We start from the raw sequence: 21660 nt of genomic DNA on the forward strand, positions 1-21660 counted from the left end.
CAGCTTCTTATAAAAAGCACTCTCTCCTTGAGGAAAAAAACCACCCTCAAGTGCTGTCTGAAACAGTACAAACTGCACCATTTAGTGGTGCTGATGAGGGTTTAGAATGACAAGTTAAAAGATGTGCTTTGTACACCAGAGGTGTTCCCCCTGTCTTACTGCTCAGGAGGCCCATTGTTACTGACCTTGTCTTTACAAGCTGAGGAGGGTTGTATGTATGTATGTAGAAGCCATATGTAGAATATATGTTGATGTGTAGAAGCCATCAGTTATTCAGAATCCCTTGCTTTTACCTTTCAAGTGTGTGTGTGATTAGGAAGATTAGAAGAGCTTCTCTGTGTTCCAGGAAATGCTTGTTGACACTTCCTTTTAGAAAGGATTTCCCTGTGTTTAATTCTGAGACCTTCTTTTTATAGGTGCCAACGTTAACAGGGCCACAGCTAACAATGACCACACGGTGGTGTCACTGGCATGTGCGGGAGGTCACCTCGCAGTCGTTGAGCTCCTTCTTGCTCATGGTGCAGATCCTACTCATCGGCTGAAGGTACTAACTTAAAGTAAATGTATTTATCATGGGGACTGAAAGAACCACATAGTTATTTAATGGATTAGTAAATGTGCAATTTAAATGGTCTAATTCATATCTTAAGTGCCATGTCAAGTAGCAAAATTAATCTTCTGGCTTTTTATTCCTGAAATCTCCTTTCAGGATGGCTCAACAATGCTCATTGAAGCCGCCAAAGGAGGGCATACAAATGTTGTTTCTTACTTGCTGGATTACCCAAACAATGTTCTGTCAGTTCCTGCAGCAGACTTGTCTCAGCTCACACCTCCATCTCAGGATCAGTCTCAGGTAAGTCATAAGGAATTCTTCTTAAATATGACCGTGAATGTTGTAAAGGAGTATTTCCTTAGTAGTTAACTTCTGAAGTGACCATATACAATGAAAAGAATTAATAAAAGTCTACACATCTGAAAATGGCAGAGAATGAGAGAGTCAGTTGGTGGTGTCTGCAGTACAGGAGCTTTGTTTGTTTTGTGCTGTGTAGACAGGATGGTCCCAAACCCGGCATATCAAAAGATGATCTTGCCTTGCTATACTTCTCATTCTCTTGCCCGCATTTGCTGAGTATTTGGTTTCAACAGTTCCAAACCCTCAAATATTGTTGCTGGGTTTTGTTGGTATACAAAAGAAAATACATTGTATACATGTAGAATTCTGCAGGCTGCAGAGGCAGTTTTCCAGTGGAGTTAGTTGATTAAAAGCCTAAAGATGCCAACAGTTTTTCCAGCCTACACAGCCTGGGATTTTGTGAAGAGTGCTGTAGTTAACTTTGACATCTTATCTACAATAAACCAGCATGGACAGGTCATACCAAAAGGTAGCATACACAGCTTGAAAAGAGTGGAATGGAGGTCTGCTGTAGATACATAACTTTGCATTAATACTTCAAGAACTTGTCCTTCAAAAGGTGGTTTCTTTATCTGTGTGTGTGTGTCTGTGGCTTTGTTTTAAGGTCCCGCGTGTACCGGTGCATACACTTGCTATGGTTGTACCTCCCCAGGAACCTGACAGAACCCCTCAAGAGAACTCGCCACCTCTCTTGGGAGTGGTGAAAGGTTAGTATGTAGCCACTCAGAGAATATATGCAGTTTGGAAATGGATAGGGACAATTTTATTAGAGCTTATGTGTACTATAGCCCAATCTGTTAATTCTTGAACAACTCAAGAACTTCCAATATTTTATGTAGTGCATAGTTTTTGCTTATTTTCTTGCATTCTAAAGTATACTGGTTATTCCAATCTTATATGCATTATTCTAATTTACTAGAATTATGCTGATTCTGTTTTTATTGGAAGAAATTGTTTATGGTAGCTGCCATAGTATAGACTGATAAAAACATGAATAAACTCCAGGTGTGGTGTTAACTTCTGAATATTTACATTGGTCATCTAGAATAGTTGAAACTACTATCCACAAACTTGATATCAACTTTTTTCTGTCCCTACAGTAGAATGCAAATGCACTGGAGCTGTAAAATGCCAATGCAGGCCTACTTACAGGAGAATTTTTCTTGCGTTAGTAACAATACTCCTGTAAATAATTGTAATGTCAGGGTTTTTGCTTTGAACATGGTTGAACTGGCTGGTTAAAACTATTTGCAGTCATGAAATGGCAAATTCAACAGTTCATTTCCAGTTGTGGATTCTGTAACAAATTCTTCATGTCTGCTCAGCTCAGAAAGAGACACAGCTTCTCAAGTGGAGAGTTGCAGTTTTGGACAGAGATATTAAATATTATAGTATCCAAAGCTCTGTTAGCTAGCTTTACTCACTTCCTTAATTCTGGAAGTGATCAGTGCTTCCTAAACCAAACCAACCAACCAACCACAGGGGCACAAGTGAAGACACAAAAAAGTGTACCTAGTAGTGTTCAAGCGTGCAGCTGTGACTCCATGCGGCTCTGCCATGTGTGACTTCCCCAGCGCAGTTACTGTGTCACTCGTTCAGGACGTGCAGCGTTTAATACTTTGGGTTTCATAAAGCTGAGTACCAAACCAATGAATGTGCAACTTCTGGTTCCAGTAAAACAGCAAAAAGCTACATACCAGCATGTGTGCCCACACAGTTCAATCACTTTATTACTGCGAAGTGTATTAGTGTTCTGGAAGTAGGTTTGTGATGCATGAGAGTCAGCCTGACATTAGTTGATACCGAGTCAGAAGATTAAAGTTACAGGCTTAAACTCTTGTGTTTATTTAATCAAATTATGAAAAGGATATAGTTGATTATAGTTTAAGAAATAGCTCAGATTAAGAAAAACCTTATTGCCAATGTCAGCACATACTTTAGGCATGTTTTTAGCAGCACCATGGTGTTGGAACTGGCACACAGCTGTGCGGAGCACTAATTCTCATTGTTTCAGGACATGCTTCATGCAGGTCAGCAAAACCAATTAGTGATGGATTGCAGGAGATGCAGAATCTGGAATGTGCCATTGGGCTGATGCAGCATTCCTGAAAAGTTTGTGTGTAAAGCTCTGGTGTATCTCAGATCTTTAGGGGGAAGATGGGATTTCGGGGACAAACATTCATCATTGCAGTGATACCACTGCTACTTTCAATTTAGTATTCTTTGCTAAACTTCCATTCATAACTTGTTAGACACAAGTGTTACTATACCAGCTTTTTCTTGTTAGAGCCCTTGGGAGACAAGGGGCAAAAGAGGGTGTGAATGTGGGTTATTTGGTGGGGGGAAGCCTTAAGTTCTATGTGAGAAGATAGTTTCTTCTGAGGAAGACAGATTTCCTGCCTTCACAAGCAAGAGTAGCCCTTAGGTCTTACATAAAATCTTCACTAGGTGGGGGAGGAAGAGGAGTATCCGAGCATCACCTCAGGGCACTCTGGGTTTTAAGGACCTGTGTGAGTTCTGCGAAAAGTGCAATAGTAACAGCGTGGCAAGTCGAGTGTAAGACTACAACACACTTGGATGTTACTGCTATGGTTCAAATATGGTGTGAGGCTTTTCAAAATTCTGAATTCCATTATTATTCTTAAGTAAAGTAAGAAGACACACAGAATGCTTGCTATTTGACTGATTATTTTGGCAAAGGATTTCATATCAATGTTTAGTAACTGAAAAGAAACATTTCGGAGCTGACGGTGGTTCTAGAGAGACTGAGATGAAGGTGAGACACAGAGATGTCAATCTCCAAAAGAGCTAAACAAATATCAGGTGGAAGGAGCAGCAGAATTAGTTCATTGGACTGAATAGACCTTTTCCATGCTTGGAAAGGATTGGCTTTAGTACACTATGTTTAGCATGCATCTATGGTGTCCATGTAAAAGTGAGATCCCAGGGGAATTCAGGTCTTTGTGCTTCTGTGGTGGAGGCAGGAGTTCCCTTCCTTGGTGTTCCTTACTTGCTGCTGCACTTGCTTGAGTACAGCCAGCATTGCTCAGCAGCAGTTCTGATGCAGCAGCTCAACCCAGACTCTTTTGGCTAGAAAACCCAAATGTGTTACTTGTGCAGGACCAGAGGGTGCCTCCTGCTCTGCACCATACCAGGGTGACACGCAGTGGCTGTGATGCAGCCCCGTCTGTCGTTGCATCTGGTTCCCTGGGGTGAGGGAGCATCAGTGCCCAGCACATGACGTGGTTGAAAGGAATGCTGTGGGGTTTCTTCAGGAGAGCAGCTGGTGTAATGGCATTGCCATTGATAATCTTGTCTAGTTTGTAAATGCAAAAATGCAATCTAAAAATCTAATGAAAGTGGGATCTGAAGCTCCCAGTGGTGCTTGTGATGCTGTCTTAAGCCTTCCTAGGACCATGACTGGTGAGGCAGTGGCTTGAATTCGTGAGAAACATGCCAGTGCAACAAGGGGCCACTTGGGAAGCCTTTGGAAAGCAGCAGGATTGTTTTCTTAGTCAAAATATTTGGACTATGAAAGGTGTTTTTAAACATGTCAAACTTTCACATAGGCTGGTTTTTGAGGCTGAGGTATCAGGTATTTTGCAAGTTTTTCTCTAGATAGGTTTTACTTCGTAGCTAACCTGAGGTTGTGTTTATGAATTAACTAATTGGCCTTAACTGAGTGCTTGAAACCTATCAGCCTGCTGTCATTAGTCTTCCCCACTGTTGCTTTGAAGTGGGCAGTAACTTGCAATGTTTCTCACTTGGGTGCATGGTTTTTTAGAATTCCATAAGAGCATAGATTGAAGTTGTTCATGTGGAAGCTCTTCACGGTAAGAGTTCCCTTAAGGTTGAGTAGGATCTTTTGGAATCTGTAAGCTTTTTGAGTTAGACTTTCAATGTATGGTATTCCCTATATCTCTGCGGTAAATCTAACAGTCTGAGGGCTTGCGGAAAGAAAAAAGGTTTCTATGTAATAACTTCAGTAGCTGCAAATTCAGTAAATACTTTTTACTCCAAGATATACTTTTATGCCTAATACTGAATTACATACTGGCAGAGGTCTTGTGAGTTATGTGATTTAATTGAAATAGGGGCCAGGTTTAACAGTAGAAGTAGAAATATGATACTGTTCTTACTGAGGTGCAGGCATTAAAAAGGCAAGCTGGTGTTCCTGTTTTTCGATTCAGACTTTTTTCAGACCTCTCCACTGCACAGTCCAGCTGCATGTTCGTTGTTTCGTGACCTTCAGTGTCTTCTGATTAACTCTGGCCATTTCTTCCATGTTTTCGGCCTGAGTCAGCAGCAGCAGGAGGATTACCAAGTGCTAAGTTTCCTCATGGATAAAACACTGGCACAGGTTGTCCAGAGAGGTGGTGGATGCACCATCCCTGGGACATTAAAGGCCAGACTGGATGTGGTTCTGAGCAACCTGATCTAGTTGAAGATGTCCCTGTTCATTGCAGGGGGGGGTTGGTCTAGATGACCTTTGAATGTCCCCTCCAACCCAAACTATTCTATAATTCTATGGCTTTCTAACACCACTGATATTTCTGTGGTAGATTTCAAGACATGTTATTTTTTAATGTGTATCTTCAGCAGTGCAGGCAGGTGATTTAAAACCAAGGCACATGGAGGTCCCCAAGAGCATGAGTGTATGAAAAGCTTTTCATTGTGGTTTGTGAAATTCTGCTCCTTAAAAGTATCACTCACCTGCTTGCCACTGACTAATTTAATGACATCTCAGCAATTTTGAAGTTAGGTACTGTCAAGCCACTAAAGAAAACTTGGAAAGACCACCAAGATTGGAAAGGAACTTAGGTTTTTGGAATGTCAGAACATTGACTTAAATCTTATGTGGTTTCAGCCCAGTAACCTGTTGGATATCGGTGCACCCACTTGCTGCTAATTTCTCATATAAAAGGCTCAGGAGGGATAAAGATTGGCAAAAATGCTGCATGGTTTTCAGGAGGAAGGTAGTGAAAATGCTCACCTGATCATTCAGTGATCATTCAACCCTCCACAAAGCATCCTGTTCTTTACAAAGAATTAAGTGTGTATTGCCAGCTATGTGGCAGATGAATGTACTTGGATCAAGTAGGCTAGTTTTTTGTTACCCAGTTAGTTAGATTCTCTCATCCTGTACTTTGCATTTGTGTGTATATGCACCGACTGTTTCCCAGGTCCTGAGAGCTGAATTTCCTGCTGATATGAACTAGTTAAACACAGAAGTTTCAATACTGAACTCATGTTACTCCTATTGATGAGGCTGGTGGATTTTCATCGCAGAAAATCTAACTAAAAATCTAAGCAAATCCAACTCCACTGCTGAGTGAAAGCAGGCTTGTAAAAAACCCTCAAAGGCAAGAGCAGTGGACAAGCCATTCTGTTCACACAGCATAAAGGTCTGGCTGTGGATTTATGCTTCCTAATACCTGCCTTTAGTGAAGTGAGGAACAGACTCAATCTGTTTCTTTGGTGATTTTGTGCTGGGGTTCCTTTTGGTTCCTACTGATGATGTGGAGGTTTTTCCGTTGATGGCAGTTTTTTACCTAGTTCTAGGTAATATTGCCTAGCAGGATGACATTGTGATTGGTACAGATTTTTATACTAGGTATAGGTTTTGCCACTGAAGATGTATTTGAATATATAGATGTGTATCACACAAACTGGGTTTTCTGTCAACCAAACAATTCTGTCCTATAATCATGATTACCTTATGGCAGCAGGTATTTGTGCAGCAACATGTGGATTTCAGTGATTCTCAGTCTTCTTTTCATACCAAATGAGTCTTCTGAAAGTGGCCAAAACAGTTGTTTTAAAAATCAAATTGACTAAATATTGCTACTAGAATAAATTGTGTGGTGGGTTGGCTGGATAGAAGATTGATGCTCCACCAAAAAGCTAAATTAACAAAATAAATGGATAAAATAAAAGGTGAAGTTATTATGATCTGTCCTACGATTGGATTTTTAGGACTTACTTAAATATCTCAAAAGTGAAAGTATAAAGTAGTCTTTTGTTCATAATTATATAGTAACATGGGCATAGTATTTTTCAGGATATTATAATACAGAAGAGCTTTGGATAAAGCAGGAAATAGTTACTTTTAAGTGCTTGCAATACCATAATGTAACAATGCTTAGTTGAAGCTACCAACAGTCTTTTCCACCCCTGGTTTGAATTGGCTGTCAGGTTTTAGGAGATACTTCTTCCTACCCTACATCCTCTTCCGATATCCCCAAGATTACAGGTTGCAACTGTTTTCTGCCATGGAAAGGGTGATTTGGAACTTGAGAAGTGGCCCTGCTCATTGATTAGAAGCTGATTAGAGTAGGTCTCTGCACCTCTTCTGGAGCCCAGCTCTTCACTTACTGGTTTTCTAACACTCCTCTTCAGAAACTGTCCCAACTTTCAGTGGTCATTCACAGCCTGAGCTGCTGTTGGACCAGCCTTGGCTCTTCCACCCAGCTCAGCTCTCAAGACCAGGCTGTGCTTCTGCTCTGCAACTCTCTTGTGCTTGTACAGAGGTTTTCCTCTTCCCGACAGGCTTGGTTTTTTTTCCCCAGGTGGAACATAGCAGAGAAGGATGGTGTTGGTGCTTGATTATTTAGGGGCTTTTTGAACTGCATCTTGGACAGGGCCTTTAGCAACCTGGTCTAGTGGAAAGTATCCCTGCCTCTATGGCAGGTGGTTGGATCTGGATGATCTCTAAGGTCCTTTCCAACCAAACCATTTATAATTTTCTTTCCTACAGAGTGGTCTAAGCTGTCCAGAGCTGCCAGGTTGTGGGGTTGCTTTGTGTTAGAATGGAAATGTCTATGATACGATCTGATGAACATGATAGATATGGTAACCTTAGGAATGGCATTGCACAGAGCATGCAGAGGTTCCCATCTTGGGTCTTAAAGGCAGGGTGAATTTGCAGTTAGGCTTCTTCTAGTCCAGCCCTGGAGCAGCTTTGTTTCAAAAGACATTAACTGACTGTTCCACATTTCCAACAAAGCTATAGACAAGCATTTTGGAGGTTTTTATTGAGTGTAAATCTATTTTTCATGAGTGGTCTGCCAAACTTACATTGTAAGTCACACTTTCTAAAATAAAAGGGGAGCTGTATAAACCCCAAGAAAGCTACAGAGCCAAAGAGCCAGCAGCACATGAGCTAAGTATCCACCAGCCAGCACAAAGCAAATTATTGCTGAACTTCAGTCAAATTCTTTGTTGCCTGCTGAGAAAGTGTCTTGGGACTCACTTAGGGGTGAGAGGCAAAATCATGGTAATGGCTGGAATAGGCATTCAGCTGGAACTGCTGACCTGTGTGAGGAGCTGTGTGAAGTACTGGAGCCAGAGCTCCTGGGGATGTCTGCAGTGTCTGGGGAGAGTGCTGGGGATTTCTTGGGGTTATGAAGATCTTTCCTGTTTCCTTTAAATTTAGGTAGGGTTTGCTTTCAGTCCAGAGAGAGTGTCTAGCAAAGGTATTCAGTAAAGCACTGGTTCCATTCTGGTTTAATACTCATTTCTCTTTAAAAGAGAAAATTCCCTTAAGTTTGCTTTTTCAGTTAGCTCCTCCAAAAATATCAGTTTCAGAGTGAGGAGTATGTGAATGCTGGTTGGACAGCAGTGCAAAATCAAGTCACTTGTGAGTTACTTTGATGAAGGAAGGCTCAGAGAGCAATAAATTGGTGTTTTATGAAACCTGATCTGGAACTTGGTTCCTGCCTCCAGATTCTCGCTTAACTGTGTGATGTCTAGGCAACTGTATTAAACCAGGGCTCAAACTGTAATAATTTTAATTCCCCTTTTACTGATGAATGGTACAAAGTTTTCTTTGTGAATATTCAAGTTTTTATCCTTTTTTTTGTTTTTCTTTTTAAAGCTGCCTGTATCAGTCTTTGGGAATAGCAAATGGGTGTTAGTGCAGAAAATAGTTTGATAAAGCTAAAACTTTCCACACTTAAAAATAAAGTTTCTTCCACTGAAATCCTAATTAAGATTTCAATGCTCTAATCTAATCGTTAGCAGGATCTGACTGGAGGTTTCCTAGCTTTTGGGAATGCAGCCTGAGGTTGCCTGAGGGCAGTGAGCACAGAGGAGCACTGCCGGTTTGGGGTCCTTGTCTTGTTCTGAAGTGTTAATAGTGAGAAGAATTGTTAATTTGTTTCTGGAGAGAGGGAGGCAATTTGTTCATTGTTAATTTTGTCTCAGAACTTATAAAAAAGTGCCAAAGCTTCAAAACACATTTGAAAACATTATGTCTGCACTAGGATGATTCTCTTTGTAAAGTGAAGGTAGAATGCTGTTGTGTCTGGAGAAACAGTTCAAATTACTCATCTTGTTGTAGAGTTAGTCTTCTCTCAAGTACAGACTACTTTTATTTGTCACCTTGTTGTTGGAAGCTAGTGTCTGGGAAATAGCCTTAGTGGTATTGCTCTGCACACCAGAACAACTTTGGGGAACTCAGTACAGTACTGAAGTTCCCTGCTGCTCTTGCTGATTTCCTTTCCCATTGGCATTCCCATGCATTGGCATGTATGTCAGAAACTATAAAGGTTCCTTATTCCTTAAGATTAAACTAGCTGTGTTCAAAGGGACGTTAGGATCAATATTAAATTCCAGCTGTGTGCTTTGTCCTTCCTTGTCTCAGTATGGAGTGCAGGGTTTGCCTTTTTCTGGTTTGACAGATGTGCAGTGTTAGTTGTAAAGATTTTTTTTATTTATTTATTTTTATTTTTTGTTTAATTTTTTTTTGGTGGGTGAGAGGGGAGGTTTGGGGGATCTTCAGCATGGCATTTTTTCAAACATTTTTCATGTGCTTAGGTGCATCCAAGCAGAAGTCAAGTTCCCTGCAGGTAGCAGATAAGGACCTACTGCCACCTTTTCACCCATACCAGCCTTTGGAATGCATAGTAGAAGAGACTGAAGGCAAGCTGAATGAACTTGGACAGAGAATTAGTGCTATTGAAAAAGCACAACTTAAATCATTGGAATTAATTCAAGGTGAACCTTTAAATAAAGATAAGATCGAAGAACTTAAAAAGAACAGAGAAGAGCAAGTACAGAAGAAGAAGAAAATATTGAAGGAGCTGCAGAAGGTGGAAAGGCAGTTGCAGATGAAAACCCAACAGCAGTTTACCAAAGAATATTTGGAGACCAAAGGTCAGACAGACACACCACTTCCCCTGCAGCAGCAATGCCCACTTACAGGGGTATTCCCAGAAGTGGAAGCCGATAAGGGTCTGCCAGAGGATAACTTTTCAGGGTTACCTCAGGTTGACACAATCTTGTCTAAAGATGACGAGCAACAACAGTCTCCACCACCTGCTGAACAAATAGAGTTTGTCCCTATCCAGCCTTTGCCAGCACCGCAATGTAATTTTTCTGGTAATTTAGGTTATAATGGGACAGAGTCTCTTGAACTTCAGAAAGCATTAGGGAATCAGCAGAATGTAGGACAGCAGCAGCAGATTGCTGGGCAGGGGCTCTTAGTTCAAGAACCAGACGGATTAATGGTTGCCACTCCAGCACAGACGCTTACCGACACTCTTGATGACCTAATAGCAGGTGGGTTAAGAAATATACCTATTTTTGCATTAATTTGTGTGCTCAGTTTCCCCCTTTCTCCTTCCCTCCAAAAGACATCTTGGGGTTTTCCAGTTTGGGAATACTTGCTTAAGAATAAAGTTCCTCATTAGTCCTATTAATCCTAACAGTGACTTCTAATTCTAACATGGGACTTTTAAATATCCTTTTTTTTTTGTTCTTGAAATGCAAAACTTCCTGTACTGGAGACCTCGTTTTGCCCCTTTGGCCTCATCTTTTTCTGTGCTTCTTAAAAAAGCCGTATCATGAGTGATCAAAAGTGCCCATTCTGAAAGCGTGACAGCTTGATATCTTCTGTAGAGTTTTCTATACAGGCTTATACCTCAGACTTCCTTCAGTGTAGGAGCCATCTCTAAAAAGCCAAATTATTATCACTTATATGGACAAACGTGTCCCTCTCCGTGCTGCTCAGGGTGTTGCTACAGCTTAAACGCAATCTGGAACCCTTGCAGAGCTGCTTGATTCTTGTGTTTTCAGAATACCCTCTAAACCCTGGTTGTTATACAGGAATATCTGCTTGTTAGATGACACATGGCAAAATTGTGTCCTTTTAATCTGGATGAAAAGCAAAAATCCAACCATCCTTCCATTTGTCGGTAATGGTGTGAAGAGGAATGGAAGTTTCCACTGTTGGGTTGTTCAAGTCCCCTTGTGGATAAAGAGGTATCATTTTGGTTGACTTAATTTCCTGGGTTTGACTAGGATTGATGTTTGCTGCTGAAGGTATGTAGGATATAGCCAGTGTTGTTTGGTCTGTAGTTTTGCTTTTCTTTTTTTGTTAATTCAGCGTTTTGCACCTTTTCTTTGCGCCTTGTGTCTGAACCTCAGCCCTTCTCCCCCATCTCCCTGCCTGTAGTCACTGGCCTGTTCTCTTTTAGTTAATTTCAAGGTTTTAGGAACATGTTGGTAAAACCTTTTGCCAGCCATTCCTGGGATCTTTTAGAACGATAATTCCATCTAGCTTGTGCAAGTCCAGACTACGTGCAACTTGGCAACATCCCATGGAACCATAGTTAGTGGGATTGTGTGGTGTGTTGTATGAGCTCCCTTTAGCTGTACAGTCTTTCAGAGAAAGCCTCTTGTGTTATAGAGCATCAGTTCCCAACAAGAACAAAATGCAAATGAAATGCAGTGAAAACAATGCAATGAAAACAAAATGCAATTGGATCATTTTTGATTACTTGAGACTGAGGGAGTGTATGAGGAGGAAAACCTCAATGGTTAGTGCAAAACATAATCAACACAGGCTTGATCTTTGGAGTAGTTGCTGTTGCTGACAATTTCACACATCTAGTCCAAGGCCACCTAACATGTGCCCTCTTATGGTGAGCAGCTGCATGTTAAATCCAAGCTAGTCAGTGCACCCAAAGTGAAGAACTGCTGCAGTCAGCTGAGTGAGAGAGCTGTGCTGCTTGAAAAGAGATTGCAAACAGCCAGAAAAGCTGCATCTAAAAAAGAATTATAAAAAGTTGAATAAGACACGGGTTCATTTTCTGAAGCTGGTTACTCTTTTTGCTAAGTAATTAAAGACTTTTTTTGCTAAGAAATGAGATGCACTCAGTTCAAAAATCTGTACAAATAGCACGCTTTTCTGCAACCATTAGAAGCTCTATTTACAGAAATGCAACTCAAGGAAACTTTAGCTGTCCAATTCCAGAGGCTCCTGCAGAAAGTATTGATGTTGACTTCTTGAAGCATATTTTCTTCTGAAATTTATAAGTTTTATTTCCTTCCCCCTGATCCTCCCTTGCCCCCCCATTAAAAAAAAGAGAATGAAATGTTTGGAGAGAATTGGAAATAGACACTTCTATGAGACCTGATTTTTCACGTGTGCTACAGATACCAGGTAGGATTGTTAAGGGCCCTGTGCCTGGTGTGGGAAATGTCTAGTTCTTCGAGCACTTGTGCTCTTGCCTAACTGCTTGTCTGCCTTGACCATGGTGCTGCTAGTGGAGCTGCAGTAATGGTGGTGAGTGAGTCAGTCTGGACATTTTTATTCCTGCTGAGTATTCCAGTTTGTACTAGCTCTACTTCAGAAGAAGAGAGATGTTAAATGGGCTTTTTTGCCATCTAGCCCAGAATACCTTTTGCTGTTGCTCTTGCCAGTGGCCATGAATGAGGCAAATGTTTTCAGTGCTTTAGTTGAGACCAGGGAGAACTGTAAGGAAGAACTTATATTTCTACAAACCCTTATGTCTTCATTTTGCTAACTAACTTAATTGTGACAACATACATAAATGGACTCAATATCCTGCCAGCTGCTGGGTGTTGAGGTGACTGGTGTTAAGGTGCAAAGTGTTGGAGGTCTCCCTGACAGTTAGTCACTGGTAGACATGTACCTGAGTCCCCTCTTACATAAAGCTATACAGAAGTAACCAGGTAACCTTTGGAGAGTCAGGTAAAACATAAAAATAAAGCCACTCTTTCCACTCCAGAATGTTTTGGTTGTAATGGAGTTAATTTAGATGTACTGAAGCAAAAGTCTTAGAACTAATCCTATCTTTAAAGGTGTGACTTACTCCAGTCAAGCTGTCAGTTGGGTTTGCAAGAGATACAGGTATTGTGCAGTTCAGGCTGGGGAAGTAGTACATTATTTTGGATCACATCTTCCAATATAAAAGCATACTTTGGATCTAATTTTCATTTTTTGGTGCACATTTGGTTTCTTGAAGCATCCTGCCTGGCATACTTGGAGCTTCATTTCGGGTCACATTATGCATTTACTATAGTAGATTTCTTAGCCGGCAGTATCTGAATTGAGGCTTTTTTGCTGGTTCAGGGTGTTCAAGATGAGTAACTTTCTCTTTGTTGCTAGGTTTGGTTTCTAGTTGGAATATTTGTTTGTTCTACTCAGCAGGTATTTTTAGTCAGGGGTGACATCTCTGTGTGCTTCTGTCTGGCTCCTATGAGCTGGTGTTATGTACTGAAACTCCAGGCATGTTTTGAGAAACTTCATTAACTGTTACTTGGTTCTGAAAGTCCAGTTCTGGTCAGTTATACAGAATTGTGGTATTGTAATGATTTGGAAGGTGACATCTGAGTTACTGTATTTAGGATTGCTCTTGGGAGTAAAACCAGTTATGGGGATAACCTAGAGTGAGAAATGCTGTGCCTGTACAGTAACACATTATTGAGGAGCTGCAGGACAGGTTGATAAACTGCTCAGTCCTGAAAAATCCTAGTGACTTGGAGGACTGGGGAACTGAAATCCAAGCCCCGTGTCCATGAACATCCATGCTCACAGCAGGGCAAGGGTTTGGTAGGTGCAGATCCAGGCTACAACTGCAGCCTCATTCAGAGCTGCATGCTTGATGTTCTGCCAGTGCCTCCAGAGCCTGACTTAGATAAAACACCAAGTTCTTGCTTCCTCTTCTTTTACTCATGTTTCCTGTGATATTTTTCTCGTAACTTTGGAAAATAAGTCATCCATGTCTACAAGAAATCTGGAGAGGGACTTCTAACATGGGCTTTTAACGACAGGACATGGGGTAATGGGTTTAAACTGGAAGAGGGTAGGTTTACATGAAACACTAGGAAGCAGTTCTTCCGTGTGAGGGTGCTGAGGCGCTGGCACAGGGTGCCCAGAGAAGCTGTGGCTGCCCCATCCCTGGCAGCATTCAAGCAGGGCTTGGAGCCACCTGCTCTAGTGGAAGGTGTCCCTGCCTGTGGCAGGGGGTTGGAACTGGATGAGTTTTAAGGTCTCTTCCAGCCCAAACTATGCTCTGTGTCTTTGGAGACCTGTCTTTGACATCACACTGATTCAAGCTCCAAGCCCTTCTTTAAAATGTGGGGATCCTGGATTTTGTCGTGTAGCATTAATTTTTATTATTTTTTTTTAATACAAATCTTCTGAATATTGCAGTTTACAGAAATGTCCAAAACCTGTGTCACCAAATATGTGTTTTTATAAAGATCTGAGGTACATGCTGTGAAAATGAGTTTTTATGTATTTATTAATACCTGGCACTCACTGTGTTTATCTATACCCTTCCTGGTGAAAAGACAAAATTCCTATTCAGTAGGAAGCAGTCTGCATGCTGCAAAGTTCCCCCCTTGTCTTCCCAGAGGGTAAACCTCCACGTTTCTCTGGTCTCTTAAGATCCTGTGTCAGCTGGAGATGCTGAGGGTGGTCACGCCACACGGCTGGGCAGGGGCATGCTGCTTTCCTCTGCTGAGCTGCAGTCCTGTAGTTTTTCCTGCATTAATGCCAATTGAGATGGAAGTCTGGAGTGGGTATGGTGGTTACACAACAGGCTCAGTGGTGTTGTGTAACTTAGGCTGAGCTAAATCAGCCCCATGGAACTGGAGGTAAAGTTCTCAGGCGTGTTTTGCTCTGCAGGGAATGAATTCTGTTGATGCTCCATTGGGCCACTTGCCAGCCACACTGAGGAGATAGAAAATGGCACTTGAGAAATACTGCAGTTTTATAAATTCTGTAGTTATGGAGAGAATGAATCATCAGTGGGTGCTACAGGACTATTTGTTGTTAGATTTTATTTTAAACAAGTATTTTTTATCTGCATTTCTACTGCCTTTGGTGTGCTCTCTCACATTTGAGATCATCACCGCATGTGAAGATGTTTCAAGCACACTGTGACAATCTAAAGTATGCAAGAAATACTTGGACATTCTCAGTAATTGTTGTGAAACCGAATTTGTGGAACCTGTAACAGTGTCACTGAAGATATAGCATTGGTATCCTTGAAGTGGCTCACATGGAGTACCTCTGCGCACCCTCTTTGTATGCACAGCACATGCACGTCCATTTTAGATCTGCAAGATATGAAAGTATTGAGTCAGCATCTTTCATAAGGAACCACCATTTTATTTACTGTAAATCCTCAACAGGGTGATTTGGTGTCTTTGTATTTTGGAAGGAATAATCTGTAGAAATCAAATCAGTATCTTGCATTTCAGTGCATTGAGCAGAAAAACAATTGTATTGCATTAGTTAATGCTCATCTGCTGGTGTAAATGATGAACCACAGGAAGCAGGTGAAATGTGGGAGCTCTTAGATTTGAAACTTCTAGTACAGACCTGGTTTGCTCATGAAGGTTGGGAGGTGAAGCAAAATTCAACTCTGAATTCAAGTACAGCATTTTGTTGCTTAAACGTGATAGCCAAGTGTTAATGCTGGGTTTTGCATATATGCCAAGGAGAAGCTTTACTTAAAAAATACACCTGAAAATGTCACCTTCCAAAATTTCAGCAACAATCCCCTTGATGTTTCCAGCACCCAACTGAAGGGACCTATCTAGGCTTGCTCTAATGAGTTTCCTTTGTTATGCATATGCAGTACTGTAGGTGTTATGGGTAGTGTTGAGGGGTTTTGTAAGACTATTCCATCTGCACTGTTTTCCTATGAGTGCAATTTGTCAATGGAAGAAGGAATGAGCTGGGAAAGGTCTGCAACGGTTTCAGTTGTATCCAGGTTTGAGTTCATCTTCCCTTACTGCTTGAAACACTTGACAAAAGCAAAATATTGTTAGTTATTTCTTACCTGCTTTTGTTAGTGTCTTCCATCAGTTGCATGTTCCAGGAGTACTACAGAATACTATGTGTTGGAATCACAAAAGCTAGGCCCATGTTCCATCTCTGCATAGATAGAAATTGGGCAACCCAGCAGTGGCAGTTTTTGTCAAATCCAGCTGCTGTATTAACAGGGTTTACTGCAGTTCAAGTGCACTGGTACCTAGTGCATAGGCCTGTTGGGAATCCACGCTGAGCCTTAGGTGCATTTGGGTTCCCTTCAGAACTCTCCCATGGTTACAAAGGTAGATATATGTAGAGCAATTTCTCTGCTTGTCTTGATAAAGGTTCATTTAAAACTAGCTGAATAAAAGCTGATTCTCAAATATTAATTTCTTGTGTTTTAAAAGAAGATAAAGTTGCATTCCTTGTGTCCCTGAGCTACACTGTATCTCCAGGTTGAAATCTTTTTACAGGCTGTGGATCAATCAGAATCGATTTTAGGGAGCACAGGCAGTTTCCAGCTTGCTTAGTTGTGTTGGCTGCCCGCTCCTTTCTGCTTCTCTTCCACCCTTCCTGGGTTGTTTTAACTCTGAGACATGGTTAATGGTGTAAGCTGCTGTCAGTCATCTTGCTTTGAAAACCTTCTCTGCAGTCAAGGTGTGTGCTAACCTTTATGTGAAAAACTTTGGAATTCCAGGCTGTATTTCTGAAGGTCAGGTTTGTGTGTTAGCAATATTTTGCCTGCTTACACTGAGCATATGACTGAACTCTTAACAATGAAGGTTATGGTATAAAAAGGATAACTAATAATCTTCATAATTCGTACTCATAATGCAGACAGACTAATTCATAAGATTATTTTCCAACTTCACACAGTTTGGACCAGATGCTTGCAATGTGTAACTGCTTGGAAAGCTTCTTTGCAAAGACACCAACTCCTTTGTTCTTAGGAATGTCGATTTGTTCCCCCCCCATTACTGTTTTGATATTAGACCAATGTAGTTCTATGGCACTAAATACTTTTCATCTAAGATGTGTCATTCCTGAGAATGGATGAGTAACCCAGTGTTACCTTTCAGCTGTGAACAGCAGAGTGCCCAGTGGCTCCACCAGCTCCTCACACGCTACTGAATCCCCCACGCCTGAGCCTTGTTCACAGGCATCGAGCAATGTGCCCTCACAGTCGGTGCTCCCCATGTATCCTTCAGTTGACATTGATGCACATGTGAGTAATTGCAGTTGGGTTTGAAGTTCTGAAAGGCGGGGGAGAGGGGGAAAATGGATCTAGAACTGTCTGAAAAACATGACATTTTTCTTAAAGCATTTTTAATTTCTAAATTTCTTCTTTTTCTTTCCGAATGTGAAGACTGAAAGTAATCATGACACGGCTCTGACCCTTGCATGTGCAGGAGGTCATGAAGAACTTGTATCTGTACTGATAGCACGTGGTGCCAACATTGAACACAGAGACAAGAAGGGTAAGCCAAAGCAGTGAAAGAGCGTGACCGTTACCTACAACAAAGTCCCTCTCCAGATTTCTTGTAGGCCTCTTTAGGTATTGGAAGGCTGCTGTAAAGCAGCTTTCTACTTCATGTAGAAATTTTGACCATAAAAAGCCAATGGCACTGCATGCCTTCATCTGTATTTTGGAAAGGCAGTGCATCTGAGTAGTATCTTAATCAGATCTGCAAAATGTGAAGCCCTTTGCTCCTGATGATTCACCCTTTACAAAAGACCTTGGCATACTAGATAGAGCAGCTGATGGGGGTAAAATGGGCTAAAATGTCAGCTAATGGGCTGATCAGTCTAGTGGGCAGTAGTTGTCAGGTATGTATCATACTGTTCTCAATAACAGAATTCAGCAGAATGTCAAATCTTCAGAGCTGAGGGAAGAAAACCACCATGCCACAATCCTTAGAACTCACACTGACTACTGGAATTACATAATATAGGCAGTGCAGATGTGTTCACTCATTGGAGCTTTATGAAATAGTAATTTGGTGGAAAGCCATGACTTCTCTAAAGTGACAAGTTGGTTGGAACTTAGTCCAGTTTGATCAGTGCAAGTTTAGATTTCTTTTGAAGAGCCTTTAATTCTATTTGGAAAGAGTTAAGAGCCTAGATGTGTCAGGGTCAGAATAGGGCTAGGAAATAGTCTGAGGTTGTGGCCTATACCAGGAAGCCCCAGTCTGAGGAAGACATGTCTGATCAATAGAAGTCATTGTGAATTAACCCTTTTGTTTGTTTCTGCTCCTTAATAATACTTTTGAGATTCTCAGGGTTGCTTTTAACATATTCTCTTGTTACTAGGTTTTACGCCTTTGATTCTGGCTGCAACTGCTGGACATGTTGGTGTAGTGGAAATACTTCTGGACAAAGGTGGGGATATTGAAGCACAGTCTGAGCGCACAAAGGATACTCCCCTTTCGTTGGCATGCTCTGGTGGACGCCAGGAGGTATGGGCATATTGTCCTCCATGAGTTGGAGTTGTCATTTGTAGACAGTTTTTTCTACAGGGTTTGTTTTTTTTTGTTGAAGGTATAATAAATCATCATTTTGCTGGAAGGTTTTTGACCTGTAGAAGGGTGGTTAATTCAAGTCTTGTTCCTCTTCCAAGAGGAAGGGGAATTTATTCATTTCTCCTTTGGCTGTGCCAGTTCTGTTAGCTAATGTTTATTGTAAGTTGTTCTTCTTCATTCTTCTCTGCGAGGTAAGTACATTTGTGAGGGAGGTAAAGATATTTGCTGAACCACTTTGTTCACTGAACACCTCCCTTATGCATCCTCCCTGTGCTTAAAACCAAAACAGCCAGTGCAGCCACAGAAAGACAGAAACTGGAATCTTGTGCTGGCAGGACATGGGCTTAGTGGTAATGTGCTAGGCCGGTAAGTGCAGGTGCAATGCAGGGCATATTATACCGGCCTGTTAAAGGGTGTTTCAGGTTTTTCTCAGCTTTTTTTTTTTTTTGGGGGGGGGGGTATATCCTTCCTAGTTTAGTCATGGGCATGCTATCTTAGATAAAAGATACCACAGAGATGGCAAAGAGCTCTGTGACAAATATGGGAGTGCTAAGTTTTGGAGCTTGAACGGATTAAAACAGTTGGCCAAAATTGGAAGGTTTTCACTTGATTTCTGAATTGCAGATCTTTAACAGTAAAAGTGCTGCTTACAAACAAGAGATCAGTGTGGCCTGTGAGAGCATTACTTATTGAACTACTTAAATCTTTTGTTCTTTGTTTTCTTATACCAGAATCTACCTCTGGCATAGCAACTTAGTTTCTGGTTTAGCAATTTAGGAGGCAGCCTTTTTTCTGGCTTATCTGAAAATCATTTAGCCTATGTTAGGAATAAAATGAGGCCCACTAAAGTGCAGTACATCACCAGAAATGTTTTAATTTTTCCCCTTCTATTTGTTTACAGCAGCTTCTGTAGAGAAGTCCTTCCTCATGCTTGTTCCATTAACATGAGTCTGTCTGATTTTTACCATGTGTTTTGCTAGAAGGACCATATGATACAGATGGTCAAACTTGGCTTCAGTGTCATTTGGATTAAGGTGGTGGGAGTTTCTGAAAATGATGCTCAAACAGTGAGAGAGATTATGACAGTGGGATAGATCACTTGTTTGCAAACTTAAGATTCCCAGGAAGAGATTCACTTGCATTTTTGATGAGGTGAAAGAATCTTCCTGCCTGCACTGTAGAACCCACACAGATCAGCTGATGCTAAGTCTGCACAGCCTATGTGTAAAAATAAAGCCAAACAGGATAGAGATGTTCACGTAGAATCATATCTATTGACAAAGGAAACTGGTAGCACACTGGGAGGCTTTGAACATGTGATGACATCATTTCACTTCTTGGATAACAGTGAAGGCCACTGTATATCTTTTTATGTGCATGCTGTCTTTTCAGGTGGTTGATCTGCTGTTGGCCCGGGGAGCAAACAAAGAACATAGGAATGTGTCTGACTATACACCATTAAGCCTTGCTGCATCTGGTGGCTATGTTAATATCATCAAGATTCTTCTCAATGCTGGGGCAGAAATCAATTCCAGGTAATGTGCTGGCTGCACACTGAGGCTGGGACCTCTAGTGCTTTCAGACTTCCTTGCAGCCTTTCTACATGGTGTTAGCTTGTATGTTCACCTTATCTTAGTGCTTTTAAATTGCGTTTAGCTATCACAAACTTCATTTCCCTTTTACCTAAATTTTCAGGAATTACTGTAGTATGGAAACCTATTCCTTCTCTTTCCCACTATTCTGGGATATAGTAGCCAAGCTATTTCTGATAGAATCAGGTCAAAGAACCAGCCAAAGCAGTCTGGGCAACTCTGCGTGTGTTTGAGGATGTCTTTTTCAATAAGACCAACAAATGTATACAGCTATATCACCTAAGCCTCCTCTTTATTCATTTTAAGGAAACTAATGTATATTTTATCTAGCTACAGCAGTGCTAGAAGCATGCTTTTTCTGAATGAATCAGTGCAGCCTTAGTTTTCTTTTAATATATATAGTTGAAAGCTTATGCGTGCTTCAGCCCTCTGAATGTTTAGAAGCTGACATGTATTTTCCTCGTGTATAAATTGGAGTTGTCTGTTGCATGTAGTTAATCTGCTGTTTTCTCCTTACAATTCAGAGATGTTAGTATTTTAGGTCAGTGCCTATATTTGTGTAAGTTATATGTCCCTTTCTGGCTTCCAACAAAGCATTTTGGTCCTCTTGGATACACTTAGGTTTCCCAGAGCATTCCTGGGAGCTGCAGTTTTTCTCTTTCCCCTCAGGACTGGCAGCAAGCTTGGCATTTCTCCTCTGATGCTGGCTGCTATGAACGGCCACGTCCCTGCTGTGAAGCTACTGCTGGACATGGGGTCTGATATTAATGCCCAAATTGAGACCAACCGGAACACAGCCCTCACCCTGGCCTGCTTCCAGGGCCGAGCAGAGGTGGTCAGTCTGCTCTTGGACAGGAAGGCCAATGTTGAGCACAGGGCAAAGGTACGTGTGGGAATTGTCTTTCCTCATGACTTCTACCAGGTGATTTCTCTGAGTCATCAAGTTGCTTCAGATTTTCCTGTTCCTTTGAGCTTCTCCAGAAGCAGAGGACTACTTCTCTTAAAAGTCCTCCTTCTCAGAGGACTTATTACATCATAGAATCATAGAATAGTTAGGGTTGAAAAGGACCTTAAGGATCTTAAGAACATCACCCCTGCCATGGGTGGGGACAGCTCACACTAAACCATGTCACCCAAGGCTCTGTCTAACCCGGCCTTGAGCACCACCAGGGATGAAGCATTCACAACTTCCCTGGGCAACCCATTCCAGTGCCTCACCACCCTTACAGTAGAGAACTTCCTCCTTATATCCAATCTAAACTGTTTAAAGTTGAACCCATTACCCCTTAGTCCTATCACTATAGTCTCTAATGGAAGAGTCCCTCCCCAGCATCCTTATAGGCCCCCTGTAAGGACTTACTAAATGTCCTGAAATAAGATTGAAGGTCTTCTTACAAAAAAAATAGAAGTATCAGTGGTAATGAATTCTTTGCACTAGGGAAAAGCTGCCTGGTCCTCCTGAGTTCCGAATGAAACTCAGATTGACTTTTGTTCTGTAGTACTGAGAAACTTTGCAGGTTGAAGCTTGACATGGTGCTTTTGACAGATACAAATTTTTACATG

The 21660-nt window shown here is 41.4% G+C and overlaps 1 protein-coding gene across 19 annotated transcripts in view; it reads left to right on the plus strand.

Moving 5' to 3' along the window:
- The window catches only part of ANKHD1 (ankyrin repeat and KH domain containing 1), a 103215-nt gene that overhangs the window by 57836 nt on the left and 23719 nt on the right, over positions 1-21660 (plus strand). For 17 of the 19 annotated variants that reach the window (XM_062605247.1, XM_062605232.1, XM_062605234.1 and 14 more), the window contains 9 exons: positions 417-544; positions 710-853; positions 1518-1620; positions 9731-10474; positions 17066-17211; positions 17353-17464; positions 18297-18442; positions 19898-20040; positions 20767-20980. In XM_062605247.1, the coding sequence (XP_062461231.1) occupies positions 417-544; positions 710-853; positions 1518-1620; positions 9731-10474; positions 17066-17211; positions 17353-17464; positions 18297-18442; positions 19898-20040; positions 20767-20980 (1880 nt within the window). The remainder of the gene's footprint in view (positions 1-416; positions 545-709; positions 854-1517; positions 1621-9730; positions 10475-17065; positions 17212-17352; positions 17465-18296; positions 18443-19897; positions 20041-20766; positions 20981-21660) is intronic. The other 2 variants (XM_062605245.1, XM_062605246.1) reach the window with 1 other exon arrangement.

Source organism: Pezoporus occidentalis, unplaced genomic scaffold (assembly GCF_034315485.1).
Source record: "Pezoporus occidentalis ecotype Australia unplaced genomic scaffold, CSIRO_AGI_Poc_V1 ctg91, whole genome shotgun sequence".
NCBI classification, from domain to species: Eukaryota; Metazoa; Chordata; class Aves; order Psittaciformes; family Psittacidae; genus Pezoporus; species Pezoporus occidentalis.